Genomic DNA, 17,126 nt, shown 5'->3' with positions numbered 1-17,126 from the left:
TAGTGGTTACCGCCGCCGCAATCCTCCAGGTCAATTTCGTGGGCGTCGGTACTATTGCCGCGCCTGGTCGCAAAGTTGGTAGCACCCCTTTATCTTCAGCCCATGTACAATCTGCCCGATCATGGACTTTATCTTCAGACCATGGACAATCTGCCCAATCATGGACTTTATCTTCAGCCCATGTACAATCTGCCCGATCATGGACTTTACCTTCAGACCATGTACAATCTGCCCGATCATGGACTTTACCTTCAACCTATGTACAATCTGCCCGATCATGGACTTTATCTTCAGCCCATGTACAATCTGCCCGATCATGGACTTTATCTTCAGACCATGTACAATCTGCCCGATCATGGACTTTATCTTCAGCCCATGTACAATCTGCCCGATCATGGACTTTATCTTCAACCTATGTACAATCTGCCCGATCATGGAATTTATCTTCAGCCCATGTACAATCTGCCCGATCATGGACTTTATCTTCAGCCCATGGACAATCTGTCCGATCATGGAATTTATCTTCAGACCATGTACAATCTGCCCGATCATGGACTTTATCTTCAACCTATGTACAATCTGCCCGATCATGGACTTTATCTCCAACCTATGTACAATCTGCCCGATCATGGAATTTATCTTCAGCCCATGTACAATCTGCCCGATCATGGACTTTATCTTCAGCCCATGGACAATCTGTCCGATCATGGAATTTATCTTCAGACCATGTACAATCTGCCCGATCATGGACTTTATATTCAGCCCATGGACAATCTGCCCGATCATGGACTTTACCTTCAGCCCATGGACAATCTGCCCAATCATGGACTTTATCTTCAACCTATGTACAATCTGCCCGATCATGGACTTTATATTCAGCCCATGGACAATCTGTCCGATCATGGAATTTATCTTCAGACCATGGACAATCTGCCCGATCATGGACTTTATCTTCAGCCCATGTACAATCTGCCCGATCATGGACTTTATCTTCAGCCCATGGACAATCTGTCCGATCATGGAATTTATCTTCAGACCATGGACAATCTGCCCGATCATGGACTTTATCTTCAGCCCATGTACAATCTGCCCGATCATGGACTTTATCTTCAGCCCATGTACAATCTGCCCGATCATGGAATTTATCTTCAGACCATGGACAATCTGCCCGATCATGGACTTTATCTTCAGCCCATGTACAATCTGCCCAATCATGGACTTTATCTTCAGCCCATGTACAATCTGCCCGATCATGGACTTTACCTTCAGACCATGGACAATCTGCCCGATCATGGACTTTATCTTCAGCCCATGTACAATCTGCCCGATCATGGACTTTATCTTCAGCCCATGGACAATCTGCCCGATCATGGACTTTACCTTCAGACCATGTACAATCTGCCCGATCATGGACTTTATCTTCAGACCATGTACAATCTGTCCGATCATGGAATTTATCTTCAGACCATGGACAATCTGCCCGATCATGGACTTTATCTTCAGCCCATGTACAATCTGCCCAATCATGGACTTTATCTTCAGCCCATGGACAATCTGCCCAATCATGGACTTTATCTTCAGCCCATGGACAATCTGCCCAATCATGGACTTTACCTTCAGCCCATGGACAATCTGCCCGATCATGGACTTTACCTTCAGCCCATGTACAATCTGCCCGATCATGGACTTTATCTTCAGACCATGTACAATCTGCCCGATCGTGGACTTTATCTTCAGACCATGTACAATCTGTACCATTTATTTAATCTGTTCATGAAAAGTTCTGCAAAAATTTCTTTCTGACCCCAAAGCTAATTGAGCAAAAACTGGAAAAAAAACAATGCATCCTTCTGCCTCGATTATTCAGACCTGGCATCTCCAATACAGGAACCATCAGGTTATATGGAATACTTGAATAGCTCTGTCTATTGTTACTAATAAAACCTCCAGTCGTACTCCCAAGCAGATATCCATTGATCCATAAAACACGCTCCACAGCGCCCCAAGGACTAAGCAGTGGCAATTCTGCATTTCCCTTTCACAATAACAGGTCTATTATTAAACCTTCTGCAAAGCAGAACAACTTATTCTGATTAAAAATGTGCCTTTGCTCGCAGTCAAATTCCATTGCTCGATATTTCTGGCTGACCGAATAGATCATCTGATAAAATTGAAAAACCTGAGCTCAGTGGACACACCGTCCCATATGGTGCTGAACCATCCGGACTAGGAAAGGGGAACATAGGAACAGGAGTAGACCATTCAGCCCCTCAAGCCTGTTCCGTCGTTTAGTTAGATCATGGCTGATCTGTACCTCAACACCAACTAGCCACCTTAGCTCCATATCCCTTGATACCCTTACCCAAGAACCTTGATGCCCTTACCCAAGAACCTTGATACCCTTACCTAAGAACCTTGATACCCTTACCCAAGAACCTCGATACCCTTACCCAAGAACCTCGATACCCTTACCCAAGAACCTTGATACCCTTACCCAAGAACCTTGATACCCTTACCTAAGAACATAAGAAGTAGGAGCAGGAGTCGGCCATACGGCCCAAGCTCCGCCATTCAATAAGATCACGGCTGATCATCGACCTCAACTCCACTTTCCCGCCTGATCTCCATATCCCTTACCTAACAAAAATCCATCGATCTCAGTTTTGAAAGCTCCAATTGTCCCCCAGCATCCACCGTCTTTTGGGGGCAGAGAGTTCCAGATTTCCACTGCCCTTTGCTTCCTGATTTCCCCTGTTATATCCCCCACCTTCTCAGGGCAACTAGGGTCGGGCAATAAGTCCCAGCCTCGCCAGCGACGCCCACATCTGAGAATGAATTTTTAAATAAAATAGTCCTCTTGTGAGGGTCTTTTTTTTATGCTGCTGTGTTCGCCTGCTTGATTTTAATAGGATTGGCAGCTTTGAAAGCTCAGCTGTCAGTGTTTCTTCCTCACTGAAGGAACAGCACTGAGAAGGAACTCTTGAAATCACCATCTCTGCGAAATTCAAACAGACAAGCCAGCAGCATAAACCGGGCTCCGATTACATGTAACAGCACATTCTACCTTAAACTCACAGACAGTGACACCCCTAACAACTTGCCCAGCCGCTCCCGAATGGCTGACTATTCCAATGGGGTGACACACTGAGGCCGAGTGCTTCAGTTGTTGCCACGAGATATCGAAGGTGCAGGTTGGGGAAGGTCCCGATGGGCCCAAGTGGCGGCTGCTTCTCCGGTTGCAGCAGAAACCAGCAGGTGGAATGTGAAAACAGAAAGAGAAGAGAAAAAGATTGGGGAAAAAATAAATAAACCAGGAAACAGAAAATAAGGAGGCAAAAGGAACATAGGAACAGGAGGAGGCCATTCAGCCACTCGAGCCTGTCCCGCCATTCAATTAGATCATGACTGGTCTGTATCTTAACTCCATCTCCCCGCCTTGGTTCCCGATCCCTTAATACCCTTGTCCAACAAAAACCTATCAATCTCAGTTTTGAAATTTTCCGTTGACCCCCGGCATCAACAGCTTTTTGGGGGAGTGAGTTCTAGATTTCCACTACCGTGTGTGTGAAGAAGTGATTCCTGACATCACCCCTGAATTCTTTCAAGCAAGAGCTGGACCTGTTTCTGGCTGGGGCGGGGATCACCTCGCACAAAAGGACAGGCACTGCATAGAATTATCAGGGCCAGAGTGATCTCCTGGACTTGTTTTGATTGCCTGGGAGAGGGTGGGGGGTGGTCAGAGAGGAATTTCCCAAATGTTTCTCTCCCAGATTGGCCTGGGTTTTTATCTGGTTTTTCGCCTCTCCCAGGAGATTGCATGGTTTCGGGTGAGGTGGGGGACTGGGGGGCGGGAGGAGGGGGGGGGGGGGGGGGAAAGAGGCGGGGAGAGTGTATATGTCATGATGCACAAGGCATCACAATTGTGTGGGGGACAGGGCTGGATGGATCAGAGGGTCTTTTCCTGTCTGCCATTGTTCGTACGTTCGTCTGTAACCTGTCCACATAATTTAAACCTTCTAGCCCCTGTAGCTAGGAAAAAAAGAGAAACATTTTAAAAAGGAGGAAAAGATAAGACAAAAGGTAAGGCAATTCTATCAAAGCCACAGTTATACTGCACTCGGGGGTTGAAATATTGCTTTGGTTTCACTGCTGTGCAACTACAAGCCACATTTTTCACTGCCCGGGTACTTGGAGTTACATTGGGCTGGATTTTGCTACGGGGGCGGGTTGGAGGTGGGAAACCCACATTCGGGCTTGTTGTCCCGCCTCCATGGAGATGTGGCCAACCCACTGGATTTTCCTCTGATTGACCTTGTTGAGCCCGCCCTGTGGGCTCAGCAGGCCAATTAAGGGCCACCCGGCAACAGGTGACGTCAGAGATTGACATTTCATCTGTCAAAAGCTTTTGGCACATGAAATACCAGTGTTTAACAGCTGTTTGAAGCTGTCAAGCACTGAAAAACTGCTAATTCAGCCTCAGTCCTTTCTCAGGATAACTTTAAAATCATTTTGCTGTAGAAACAAAGAAGCTGATTTTTTTTTTTTTTTATAAATCGGAGCTTCTGTGGTTCTTGCAGCCGACTCCCGACACCGGAATGCAGGACTCCTGTAAAGGTAAGTAAAAGTAAGTTAAACTTATTTAAACACTTGCAAAACACTTACCTTTGCACTCCTGAACCCCTCACTCACCTGAACACTGGGCATCTCGACCCCTCCAAGACCTCAGACCCACGTCCCGCCTCGAAAACTTTTCGTGGTTTGGAGCTGTCGGGAAGCCCACAAACCAGCAATAAAAATCGCGAATAGGCAAAAAACTACCTGTTAACTGGCAGTTTAATTGCCTTTAATCCCTTCCCGCCTCTGGGAGTCGGGTTCCAGCACTTGTCGGGAACCCGACTCCTATGAAATTGACATGGAGGCGGGATGGGGTCGGGACCCCCGGATCTCCGATTTTTATCGCCCGCACGCCTCCAACCCGACTCCAGGGGCTTAGGAAAATCCAGCCCATAGAGTCTACAGCACAGAAACAGACCATACTGGCCCATGCCTGCATTTATGCTCCATTTTGCCTCCTCCCACCCAATCTTCATCTAACCCAATCTTCATCTAACCCCATCAGCATAACCTTCTATTCCTCTCTCCCTCATGTTCTTATCTAGCTTCACTTAAATGCACTATGTTATTTGCCTCAACTACTTCATGTGGTAGTGAGTTCCACATTCTAACCATTCTCTGGGTAAAGAAGTTTCTCCTGAATTCCCCATTGGGTTTATTAGTGACGATCTTATATTTATGACCTCTAGTTCTGGTCTCCCCCACAAGTGGAAACACCTTCTCTACGTCTGCCAATTCGAACCCCTTCATTATCTTCAAGAGCTTGATCAGGTATTTAAAGGAGCGCTGCTCACCAGCCTCCCACTGTCCCTGTGATTTTGAATGAGCAAAAATAGTCCATTTTATTCCATGGTCAAAATGTGAATGGTGATGCAGCAAGCTATCAGGATTTGTCATGGCTTTTAAAATGTACCTTTTCTAATTTATTACAACGAATGCCCATCCGTCCCTGTTTGGGACCACCTCTTCTGATTTGCCAGGAGATGCAATTTGGCGACACGCAGTGTCACAGAGGCGACACGCAGTGTCACAGAGGCGACACGCAGTGTCACAGAGGCGACACGCAGTGTCACAGAGGCGACACGCAATGTCACAGAGGCGACACGCAATGTCACAGAGGCGACACGCAATGTCACAGAGGCGACACGCAATGTCAGAGGCGACACGCAATGTCAGAGGCGACACGCAATGTCAGAGGCGACACGCAATGTCACAGAGGCGACACGCAATGTCACAGAGGCGACACACAATGTCACAGAGGCGACACACAATGTCAGATGACTCCCACCATTACGCTTCATCAGAATCTTGGTGACAACCAGGAGCATAGGTGCCAATTTAGGTGTATGTTGGGGAGCACTTGCATCTGCTTCTCTCTCACTGGTGGCCCACCTGCCTGCCTGTCTGATTCTCAGTGCCCTTCTTACCTTTCTGCTCAATTCCTGATGTCATCCCTGCCTCTCCTCACCTGCCTGCCGTCAAGCTGGCTCACCTGTTCAATTCCCAATGCTTCACCTGCCTAACCCTGATTGCAAACCTATCCAATCACTGGACTCGCCGGGGTTAGAAACTGGTATGCGTTGCACCCATTTTTCAGGCATAAAATGGGCGCAAATCACACCAATTTAGCAGTGGGATTGCCTGAGCCCAATCTGCTTATACGTTAGTCCCACCGCTACATTCGTGGGGAACATTTACAGGGCTATGAGAGAGAACGAGCAGGACAGTGGGAATAGGTTTGATTGGTTCTAGCAAACAGCCAGAACAGACACGATGGGCCGAATGGCTTCCTTCTGTGCTACAAACCTTTATGATTCCACAGGTAACATTGGTTTGCCCTTGCCCATGGGACTGCACCTCACCACTAGTTGGCATCTTCCTAGGGGTTGGGGAGGAAAAATTTGGCTGAAAAGGTACAAGAAATGCTATTATCCTTGATCCATTTATCCAGTAATTCATTGGGAAAATCATCAAAATTTGTACCAATGAAGGAGTTTTTCCAGGGATGTTAGGCAATGGCTCCTCTTTTCCCAGCAAGTTGGTGCCAACATAGAAATATAGAAAAATAAGAGCAGCAGGAGGCCATTCGGCCCTTCGAGCCTGCTCTGCCATTCAATATGATCATGGCTGATCCTCTATCTCAATACCATATTCCCGCTCTCCCCATACCCCTTGATGCCTTGATCATCACAAGTCACTGTTAAAAAATCCCCACCCTCTTTTTTTTGCCAATTATCTTAAAGATTTGTGAATGTGATCCCCCAGGTCTCTCTCTGTTCCTGCACCCCATTTAAAATTGTACCATTTCATTTATGTTGACACTCCTCATTCTTCCTTCCAAAATGCATCACTTCACACTTCTCGTGTGTTAAATTGTATCTGCCCTGTGTCTGCTCATTCCACCAGCCTGTCGGTGTCCTTCTGAAGTCTTTTACAGGAAACTTTCGATTAACCGGCCCCTAAATAACCGGAAATGTCGATTAACTGGCAAAATTCAGGAGTAGGTTCAGGTAACTTTTATTACTTTTTTTACTCCATTTGTTGCTGTGCAAGGGTGTAGCTGCAGCTGTTGCTAAGCTACAGAGACACTTGCAACTTGTGCCCATTGTTCTGAAGCTACAGGGTTTGTTGTTTTATACGGAGCTCTCAGCTCCGTATCTTTTACTATAGCGTTCGGTTATCCGGAATTTTTGATGAACTGGCACCACGTCGGTCCCGTCCGTGCTGGATAAAAGAACGTTTCCTGTACTATCCTCCTCACACTGTGTTTTATTTATTTCAGGAGGAAGCTCGTCGGAAGAGGAGGTAGGACATGCTCTTTACTGAAACTGTACCACGGCAGTGGACGTGGCAACGGAATTCATGGTTCGTTCTAGTTCAGTGCTGTTGCATTGTAAAAGACATTAGAATGGATCCACTACAATAGTCTCACCATATCCAAATTCCATTACATTCTGTGGGGAGAGAAACAGAGTTAACATTTAAGGTCATCAACGTTAACTCTGTTTCTCTCTCCACAAATGCTGCCTGGCCTGCTGAGCATTTACAGCATTTTCTGTTTTTATTTCCATCATCTGCAGTATTTTGCTTTTCCGTTACATTCTGGGTTGCCTACCTGTTGGGTAGAAACAAAGCAATGATGCAGGCGCCCGGATTAGCCATGGAACCCAAAGTGGCAGACAGGTGGTAAGCAGTGTTTCCATAGGGCAAGCATGAATAGGCCTGCACTGATGGTAGAAAACCATTGGTCAATGAATTCACCCAGACAACCAGAAGATAAATGTACAGGAGCTGGTGCCTGGAGTACTTGGGGAACGTACTGGTTGCCATATTTTCTGCTTCGGCTGGGAGCTTAGCTTTCGCCATCCCCTTCCGAGGACTAGTTAGACTGGAGCTTTGTGTATCCGCTGGTCGCTCGGAGATGTATTTACTTAGTTCTGATTCAGTGGTTGAGATGAGCACCACTTGGTTAGACACTCGCTCTTCATTCAGCTCCTTGTGAAGTAACCATGGGACTCGTGTGAGGAAAACAAAAGCCACCAAGCAGAAAACCATCATAACCGTGAGGAAAGCTAAGAATACTTCAGTAGAGAAGTTGGCAGGTAGGTAATGAGTTTCAATCTGGTAAACACTTGCCCCGGCTGTGAAGTTACCAATGGTCCCATTGTCAGGCTTTGAAACATTCACGCACTTGACCATCCCAGCACCTTGGCCTATTGCCACAAGGCCAGGGACAAAGCCGCTCAGGCCTTCTCCAATGAAGTAGGTGGTCATGTACTTTGTCCGGAGTCTCATCATGAAAGGAAGAAAAGTCACAGAAGATGTACAGTCCACTAGTGACAAGAAAAACGTCAGTGTAAGAAATGCTGTACTGTGAGATTTACCCGCCAGTAGCGTAGTTTCCCTCCAGAAGAATATCATCAGCAAGCTGGCCATTATTCCGATGCTGATAATAATGTAGATGACAATGATCTCATTCATCTTCCCTGGTGCAAACTTGTGCATGAGAGTGACAAACAGAGGTCCCACATTGGCCAGTTGAATGATGACAGTGAGGTAAGAGGGCAAGTCCCAACCTTCAGGCAACACGTTGACGATAAGCGGAAGCTCCACCCAAAGACCATTGATGGCAACCCATGAGCCCGTGCCAAGTATACAGGCCAGTATGTGGATGGTGAGGGACATGGTGCTGTGGTACAGGTCAGTCTAAGGGACGGCGCTCATTTGCATTAGAAGGTACAGGGCTGACAGGAGCTTCTCCTGAAATGCAAAGCAACAATAAAATAATCATATGTTTATCAAACAAGGCACCACAAAACAGTGGGATTTGTATTCTTTGCTTATAGAATATATCTAGGAGTAAAACAGCAGCCTATCCCCAGGGTTCAGAACTGACCCACTCACATCATATCCCTTTCTCTATTACTCCTATCCTTGTCCATCTCCACTAGCTTCCCATTCCCCAGTACATTGATTAAAAATCCTCATCCCCCTTTGCAGATCTCTCTGTGACCTTGCTCCATTCTAAGGTAATTGGCAAAAGAACCAGAGGCATTCTGTGGATACACTTTTTTACGCAGCAAGTTGTTGTGATCTGGGACGTGCTGCCTGAAAGGGCGGTGGAAGCAGATTCTATAGCAACTTTCAAAAGGGAATTATATACGTACTTGAAAAGGAACTAAATTGCTGAGCTATGGGGAAAGAGCAAGGCAGGGAGCGGGACTAATTGGAGAGCCCTTTCAAAGAGCCGGCACAGGCACGATGGGCCGAATGGCCTCCTACTGGGCTGTATCATTCTACGATTCTATGGTTCTCCCAGCGCAACCCTCCTGCATCCCTGCTCAAACTCTCCGCTCTCCCAACGCTAGTCTAGTGTACAGTCCTCCCTCCCTCCACATCAGCACTGTTGGCACAACCATCGCCTCTCCTGCACTCGCCTCCCACCTTGGTACATCTCTCAGCTGCTTCAGAAACCTTCTCCAAACCTACCTCCTCCACCACACCTTGGGGGGGGGGGGGGGGGGATGGGATTGTAACTCCTCCCGCCCGGCAAAAACTGGACAGATAAGTTAAATGGACTTACCCACTGGCTTCTCGCCCTGATCTGGCCAACTTTAATTTTAAATTGCAGGTGGCAAGGACACCCGCCCCAAGTGGGCAAGGTAAGTTTTCCATATTTAAGGTTTCATTTAGGGCCAGGAGGAGAGTGCCTCCTGCGGACTTCACAAGGATAACTTGGGTCTCCCCTGCCCCAGGCATCCCTCCCTCAACTGCGACCGCCTCCGGACCTCCAGCCCCACTCCCCCTCCTTCCCCCCGCCTTTACGACCTCTCTCAGTACCGGGGACCTTTCCATCAGGTCCTCGTTGGCAGCCCGAAATCCCGCTCCCGCCCGTCGGCCGGGTACTGATTTCTGTCGGGTTTGGGCGGGAGGCCAACCTCACTTATTAAAATGTAAAAGAAAAGACAGAAAGACTTACATTTCTATAGCGCCTTTCACGACCACCAGACGTCCCAAAGCGCTTTACAGCCAATGAAGTATTTTGGAGTGTAGTCACTGTTGTAATGTGTAAGATCTTGCTAAAAGACGCACGAGCTTGCCGCTCGCCCCTCCTGCCCATTCCCCGCCCCCAATCACACAATGATCCCACCTCCCCTTCAGTCAGCTCTTCCAACTCTTCTCCCCCCTACTGCAGTGTGACCAATCCCCTTTCAGACATCGTGCTATGTTAACAGTGCTCTCGCTTAAGGAAACATTCCAAGGTTAATGTCAAACAAGTGTAGCCACTTCATTATTACGCTCAGCAGGTGAATGATTAACAGAGATGGTGCAGGAGTCTTTCAATTGCATTTGTTTTAGGTACACTTTGAGAAGGAGGAGAAACCACAAGGGGCTTGTCCATAGATACTCAACATTCCTAAAGTTTCTTTCTCCGTTAATGATACATTTCTGGAAAAAAAGTCAATATTTTATTTTCCTCTTTTGCTGAAGGGATGGAACATAGGAACAGGAGGAGGCCACTCAGCCCCCCCCCCGAGCCTGTCCTGCCATTCAATTAGATCGTGGTTGATCTATCCGCAATGAGGGACATCTCCATGGCAACAGTCATTCGGCAGTGCCTTGCCAAGCGGCCAGTAGTCATTGTTGGCAGAATATTTGTTGGGGGAGGGGGTAGAGGCTACCACAGTCACAGTCACACCCAATCCTGTTCTCACTCAACATCCACACGCTTGCACTTTACAACAGGGGTCATTGGATAGCGATCGGAAGCAAGAAGCCTGGCTGATATTTTCCCCCCTACTTTGCTGAGGTAGAGCTAATTGTAGAGCAGCTACTGCCACCCTGACTGGGATCATTGAATCCTCACCACGAGGGACTGAACTGGGGGCCTTGCTGCTTTGTCTAATGCCAAGTGGCACAGAGTCACCAGGGACTTTCATAGGAACATAGGAACCGGAGGAGGCCATTGAGCCCCTCGAGCCTGTTCCACCATTCAATTAGATCCTGGCTGATCTGTATCTCAACTCCATCGACCCGCCTTGGTTCCGTATCCCTGAATACCCTGGCCTAACAAAAATTTATCCATCGCAGTTTTGAAATTTTCAGTTGACCCCCGGCCTCAACAGTTTTTGGGGGAAGAGAGTTCCAGATTTCCACCCCCCTTTGTGTGAAGAAGTGATTCCTGACATCACCCCTGAACGGCCTGGCTCTAATTTTAAGGTTATGCCCCTCTTGTTCTGGACTCCCCCCACCAGCGGAAATAGTTTCTCTCTATCTACCCGATCAACTCCTTTAATCATCTTAAACCTCAATTAGATCACTTCCTTAAGCTTCTCTACTCAAGTCTAATCTATGCAATCTATCCTCATAATCTAACACTTTAGCCCCAGTATCATTCTAGTGAATCTGTGCTGCACCCAATCCAAGGCCAATGTAACCTTCCTGAGATACGGTGCCCAGAACTGAACGCATCAATGGAGTCTAACCTGAGCTTTATAAGAACATAAGAAACAGGAGCAGGGGTCGGCCATACGGCCCCTCGAGCCTGCTCCGCCGTTCAATAAGATCACGGCTATATAACTGTGACTTTCAAAGTGTCTGAAACTAGAGGTCATAAATAAAAGATAGTCACTAATAAATCCAACAGGGAATTCAGGAGAAACTTCTTTACGCAGAGAGTGGTGGGAATGTGGAACTCGCTATCACAGGGAGTGGTTGAGGCAAATAGTAAAGATGCATTTAAGGGAAAGCTAGATAAACACACGAGGGAGAAGGGTATAGGAGGTTATGTTGATAGGGTGAGATGAAGAAGGGAGGGAGGAGGCTCGTGTGGAGCATAAACACCGGCATAGACCAGTTGGGCCGAATGGCCTGTTTCTGTGCTGTAGACGCTGTGTAATTCTATAGATACGCGCATAAGGAGGCCATTCCAGCCCATTGAGCTTGTGCCTCACGGGCTGCCCTGGAACCATCCACTCGAGTACCATTCTCCTGTTGTTTCCATGTATCCTTTAATATATTTCTTTCCCAAGTGTTTCCCTAACTCCCTCTGAAACATTTCGAGTCTGTATTTTTTTTAAATGTTGTTATAAAGTTTTTATTTAAACTAAAAAGTTTGTTATTTTAAAAGAAAAAGATTACGGTGGCATTGCTGTGAGTGGACAATCTTATCATTGTGCCTTCCTTTTAACTTATAAGGGAGGTAACGAGCCTTTCAGAATCTTTTACATTAATGACCCGATCCTTTAATTGAGAAATATAGGCTTTGATTGTGAAATGAAACCTGACTCAGCAATTAAACTCGCTCCACCATCGGTGGCCGTGCCTTCAGCTGCCTAAACCCTCAGCTCTGGAATTCCCTCCCTAAACCTCTCCGTCTCTCTCTCTTCCTTTAAGACGCTCCTTAAATCTACCTCTTTGACCAAGCTTTTGGTCATTTGCCCTAATATCTCCTTATGTGGCTCTGTGTAAAATTTTGTTTGATAATCACTCCTTGGGACGTTTTGCTACGTTAAAGGCGCTATATAAATGCAAGTTGTTGTTGTTGAAAGGCTTTGCCACACGTCGCAGAACTCCAGCAGCTCGAGTGTTTGAAGGTGGTCAGACCCAGGAAAGACACTACATTACTTCACTTCTTTCTGCCTGGTTACTAACCGACATAAAGCAGTGCCCAGAAAAAAGGTCCCGAGACACCTAGATCTGTTCAGACTTTCCCTTAAATAGAAAAAGACGAGAGAGTTTCTTACCTGCAGAAGGAAACGGGCGATCAAGTTCTTGTAAGCTTAGCCCGGAGTGTAACGCTGATGGGACTGCACGCTGTTTAGGCTCCAGCTCTCGTGGGCACAATGCCAAGCCACAACCCCCCACGACTGCTTCAGCCAATAACACTCCCCCCTACCATCACCTTGCACTTTGGCAAGATTCCAGCAGTCATTCTCTACCTGATAATATTGGAAGGTGTGTTTTATGAGTTCAGACGCAGAAGAATGAGACATTTTAATCCTCATGTCTCACTTGCATACGTTAAAGAAACCAGAATTATGACTGAAAGCTGCTTGGTCACACAGCCAGACCAGTCCGAGCTACAACCCACACCCCATGTAATTCTGCACAAGCTAATTACTGCGTTAATAACTGCAGTTCCACTCGTAATAGTTCAAGGCAATTCTTGGGCTAAAAAAAATGTGAATCATCCAATGATTTGAATTAGGCAACACCAATAACACAGCATGAATTGAGCTCTGTAATGTCATTCACTGTAAAATGTTCACATTTTAAATTTTAAAAAGATTTAAAAATAAATAAATAACACAGCATAGTTGGAATTTAGTGTTTCAAACATTTGCATGATCAGATAATTGGAATTAAGTAACTTTCAATCCAGAGTTGGCTGCAGTCTGCAGACTTTGCTGAAAGTTTGCTAGTGTAACAGCAGCGCCCTCCAGTGATCACAGAGAGGCATTGCGAAGTAATTCGTGAGATTTTAGGTCAATAAAGGAGACATTCCCAGCAGAAGAAGCCCTTATAACAAATCACCGTTGCATAATTTTACTTTTTGCTCCATAATGCAAGTTCAGTTAAATTTAATCATTTAGCCAATGCCCACCTTGATCAGGTGCAAACTGTGACCCCCTTCAAATTGATCTTTCAAGCAGTTGAATAATTGAAATGCTGGCTGAAGTTGCATTCATCCCCCGATCAAATGTTTAAAAAATTCATTCATGGGGTGTGGGCGTCGCTGGCAAGGCCAGGATTATTGCCCATCCCTAGCTGCCCTTGAGAAGGTGGTGGTGAGCAGTCCATGTGGTGAAGGTACTCCCACAGTGCTGTTAGGGAGGGAGTTCCAGGATTTTGACCCAGCGACGATCAAGGAACAGCGATATATTTCCAAGTCAGGATGGTGTGTGACTTGGTGGGGAACTTGGAGGTGGTGGTGTTCCCAAGCGCCTGTTGCCCTTGTCCTTCTAGGTGGTAGAGGTCGCGGGTTTGGGAGGTGCTGCCGAAGAAGCCTTGGCGAGTTGCTGCAGTGCATCTTGTAGATGGTACACATTGCAGCCACGGTACGCCGGTGGTGGAGGGAGTGAATGTTTAAGGTGGTGGATGGGGTGCCAATCAAGCGGGCTGCTTTGTCCTGGATGGTGTCGAGCTTCTTGAGTGTTGTTGGAGCTGCACTCATCCAGGCAAGTGGAGAGTATTCCATCACACTCCTTACTTGTGCCTTATAGATGGTGGAAAGGCTTTGGGGAGTCAGGAGGTGAGACATTCGCCTCAGAATACCCAGCCTCTGACCTGCTCTTGTTGCCACAGTATTTATGTAGCTGGTCCAGTTATGTTTCTGGTCAATGGTGATCCCCAGGATGTTGATGGTGGGGGATTCGGTGATGGTAATGCCATAGAATGTCAAGGGGCGGTCGTTAGACTCTCGCTTGTTGGAGATAGTCATTGCCTGGCACTTGTGTGGTGGGAATGTTACCTGCAAATTATTAGCCCGAGCCTGAATGTTGTCCAGATCTTGTTGCATGCCGGCATGGACTGCTTCATTATCTGAGGAGTTGTGAATGATACTGAACACTGTGCAATCATCAGCGAACATCCCCATTTCTGACCTTATGATGGAGGGAAGGTCATTGATGAAGCAGCTGAAGATGGTTCGGCCTAGGACACTGCCCTGAGGAACTCCTGCAGCGATGTCCTGGAGCTGTGATAATTGACCTCCAATCACCACAACTATCCTCCCTTGTGCTAGGTATAACCCCAGCCAGTGGAGAGTTTTCCCCCTGATTCCCATTGACTTCAGTTTCACTAGGGCTCCTTGATGCCACACTCGGTCAAATGCTGCCTTGATGTCATCTGCCATCCTTACCCATTCTAGCAACCACTCCAGACCCACAGCAATGTGGTTGATTCTTAACTGCCCTCTGAAATGGCGGCTCACCACCTCCTTCTCAAGGGCAATTAGGGATGGCCAATGCCAGCGACGCCCACCTCCCGTGAATGAATTTAAAACAAGTCTCCGGCCTCTAACCACCCCGCCCCTATGCTTCCACCATTGCTCGACTGGCATGTCCATCTTCGCGATGCCCAGCCTTCCCATGCCAATTGGAAAGGGAACAAAATCTTTGTTACCTGATTGGCTGATTCTTGACTGTCAGTCAGACAACCTTTTACCCATCTCCGATACTTTCATAACTAACAAACAAACGTGCTCAAAGAAAATCAAATACAAACAATTCTTTTTAATGCCCTCGTGATTTTTCTCCAGGGTTGCTCACAATTCTAATTCCCAGAGGCTCCAGGACAGTCCTGACATGACCACAAAGTACCGCGGGTCACCCATGAACCGGTACCCGATGCTCTCCTGAACTATTCCTTAGCCTTCAAATTTTGAAGCATGTGGTAAGTCGTCTCCCAAGCAAATCTCAGCCTCTGAGTAGATGTGCAGCTATTTTGAAAGTGTAGATTATATATTTATACATAACAAGCAGTAAATTAAAAGGAACTAACCTTTATCTAATTAGACTGCATGTTTCCAAAATAGAAAGTCCCATAATTAATCAGACAGCCACCATTTATGAGAACGTCATTTATTAGCCAATCGCATACCTTGCCAGCCATGGTTCAGTGGGTAGCACGCTCGGCGACCTAAAGGGGCTGCGCAGCCCATTCGCAGTTTCACAGATGCGCGAAGGTTTACACTGACAAAACCGGTGCCGGGCTATGCGTGGCCATGCACCTTCTGGGGAACAATGGTTGTGGGTCCAATTCCCACTCCAGGGACTTGAGCGTAAAAATCCAGGCTGACCCTCCAGTGCAGTGCTGAGGGTAACCGGTTTTTGCGGTGGTCAATTTCCTGTGGCCCCTGCCGCAATCACCAATTATTGTAAGTGGTTTCGTCCCGCCCGTAGCGAGCACGCAAACACCCTTACTACAAGTTCTGGACGATAGGGATTACCGAGAACAGATTTGAACATGGACAGCGTTTTCGGGCTCACCCGTACAGTGTTTATTAAGGTTGACGAAAACCACTCCACTCGCATACAGTACGAGCGGTGTGAACACAACAGTACAGTTTAAACCAGTACAACCCTGACTTGTCCAACAAGCCCCTGCCATGCTGACTTACCACGGCCTAAAAACACCCTCCCGTGAACTAAACAATCACAGGACCCATCCAACGTTAAACCCCCTCTGGTTTGGTAGGAACATACAGGCACCCCCTCACACAGCTAAGAGATCTTGTGGGTGCGTAGGCTTGGCAATGCTCACCTAGATTGCCCTTTTAATCTTGCTTGCTTGCAGCTTCCTCCTGTACATCTTGGCTACTTGCGGCATGCGAGTCCCAGCCTTAGTCGAAGTCCGTCTCGGTTGGAAGAGCAAGGCTCTGCTCCACTTGATGTTCCATTGTGTGGAGGGCAGGAGAGAGCGAGAGAGAGCTATCCAAACTGCTCTCTGATATACCCCTCCAATACACAGACCGCTGTCTGTGGTTTTAATGGACACATGGCCTTAGGGAAATGGTTTCCAGGCTTCCTTCCAGGTTTGAATGGCTTTCAATCTCATTTTGATCTTCCAGCCGATTAACTTAACGAGCTCATCTTGACCCGAAACAATGAGTCGTCAGCCTTGTTAATCAAGACTTGGGAGTGGGCCCCTCGGGCCGTTGTTCCCAAGGACAGTTCGTTACCATATGAATGCTATCTGGTTACGTGAGTCACCTCCAGCTTGAGTGGGTTTTTTTCACTGCTTCCCCCCCCCCCTGCCCCAAGCAGCCTGTCCAGTTTTTAACAAGGGTATATGTTAAAAATCCATGGAGTCTGCGTCGACTGCTACAAAGAGGGCAAAGGAGCTCATAGAGTGCACTATTGGACAGCGGTGGTCCCAAGATCAGTGGCCATCTCATACCTTACCAGCTGTGGCTTTATATAGCGCCTTTAACGTAGTAAAATGTCCCAAAGCGCTTCACAGGACAATTATCAAACAAAATTTGACACTGAGCCACATAAAGAGATATT

At 47.1% G+C, this 17,126-nt stretch overlaps 1 protein-coding gene across 5 annotated transcripts in view; it reads right to left on the bottom strand.

Moving 5' to 3' along the window:
* slc52a3-1 (solute carrier family 52 member 3-1) overlaps positions 1–12,969 on the bottom strand; it is a 63,330-nt gene extending 50,361 nt beyond the window's left edge. The window contains exons 1-3 of one of the 5 annotated variants that reach the window (XM_086005795.1): positions 12,861–12,969; positions 7,730–8,874; positions 4,690–4,764 (exon numbers count right to left, since the gene is read on the bottom strand). In XM_086005795.1, coding sequence (XP_085861921.1) covers positions 4,690–4,764; positions 7,730–8,799 — 1,145 coding nt within the window. In that variant the 5' untranslated portion in view covers positions 8,800–8,874; positions 12,861–12,969. Of the gene's footprint in view, positions 1–4,689; positions 4,765–7,729; positions 8,875–9,697; positions 9,876–9,942; positions 10,046–10,093; positions 10,250–12,860 lie in introns of those variants that run through there. The other 4 variants (XM_086005796.1, XM_086005797.1, XM_086005798.1 and 1 more) reach the window with 4 other exon arrangements.
* Positions 12,970–17,126: the final 4,157 nt, after the last annotated feature.

This window comes from Somniosus microcephalus, chromosome 13 (genome assembly GCF_052327205.1).
Source record: "Somniosus microcephalus isolate GS21.2 chromosome 13, FLI_Smic_1.0, whole genome shotgun sequence".
NCBI classification, from domain to species: Eukaryota; Metazoa; Chordata; class Chondrichthyes; order Squaliformes; family Somniosidae; genus Somniosus; species Somniosus microcephalus.
This window is presented reverse-complemented; position numbering and strand designations above follow the sequence as displayed.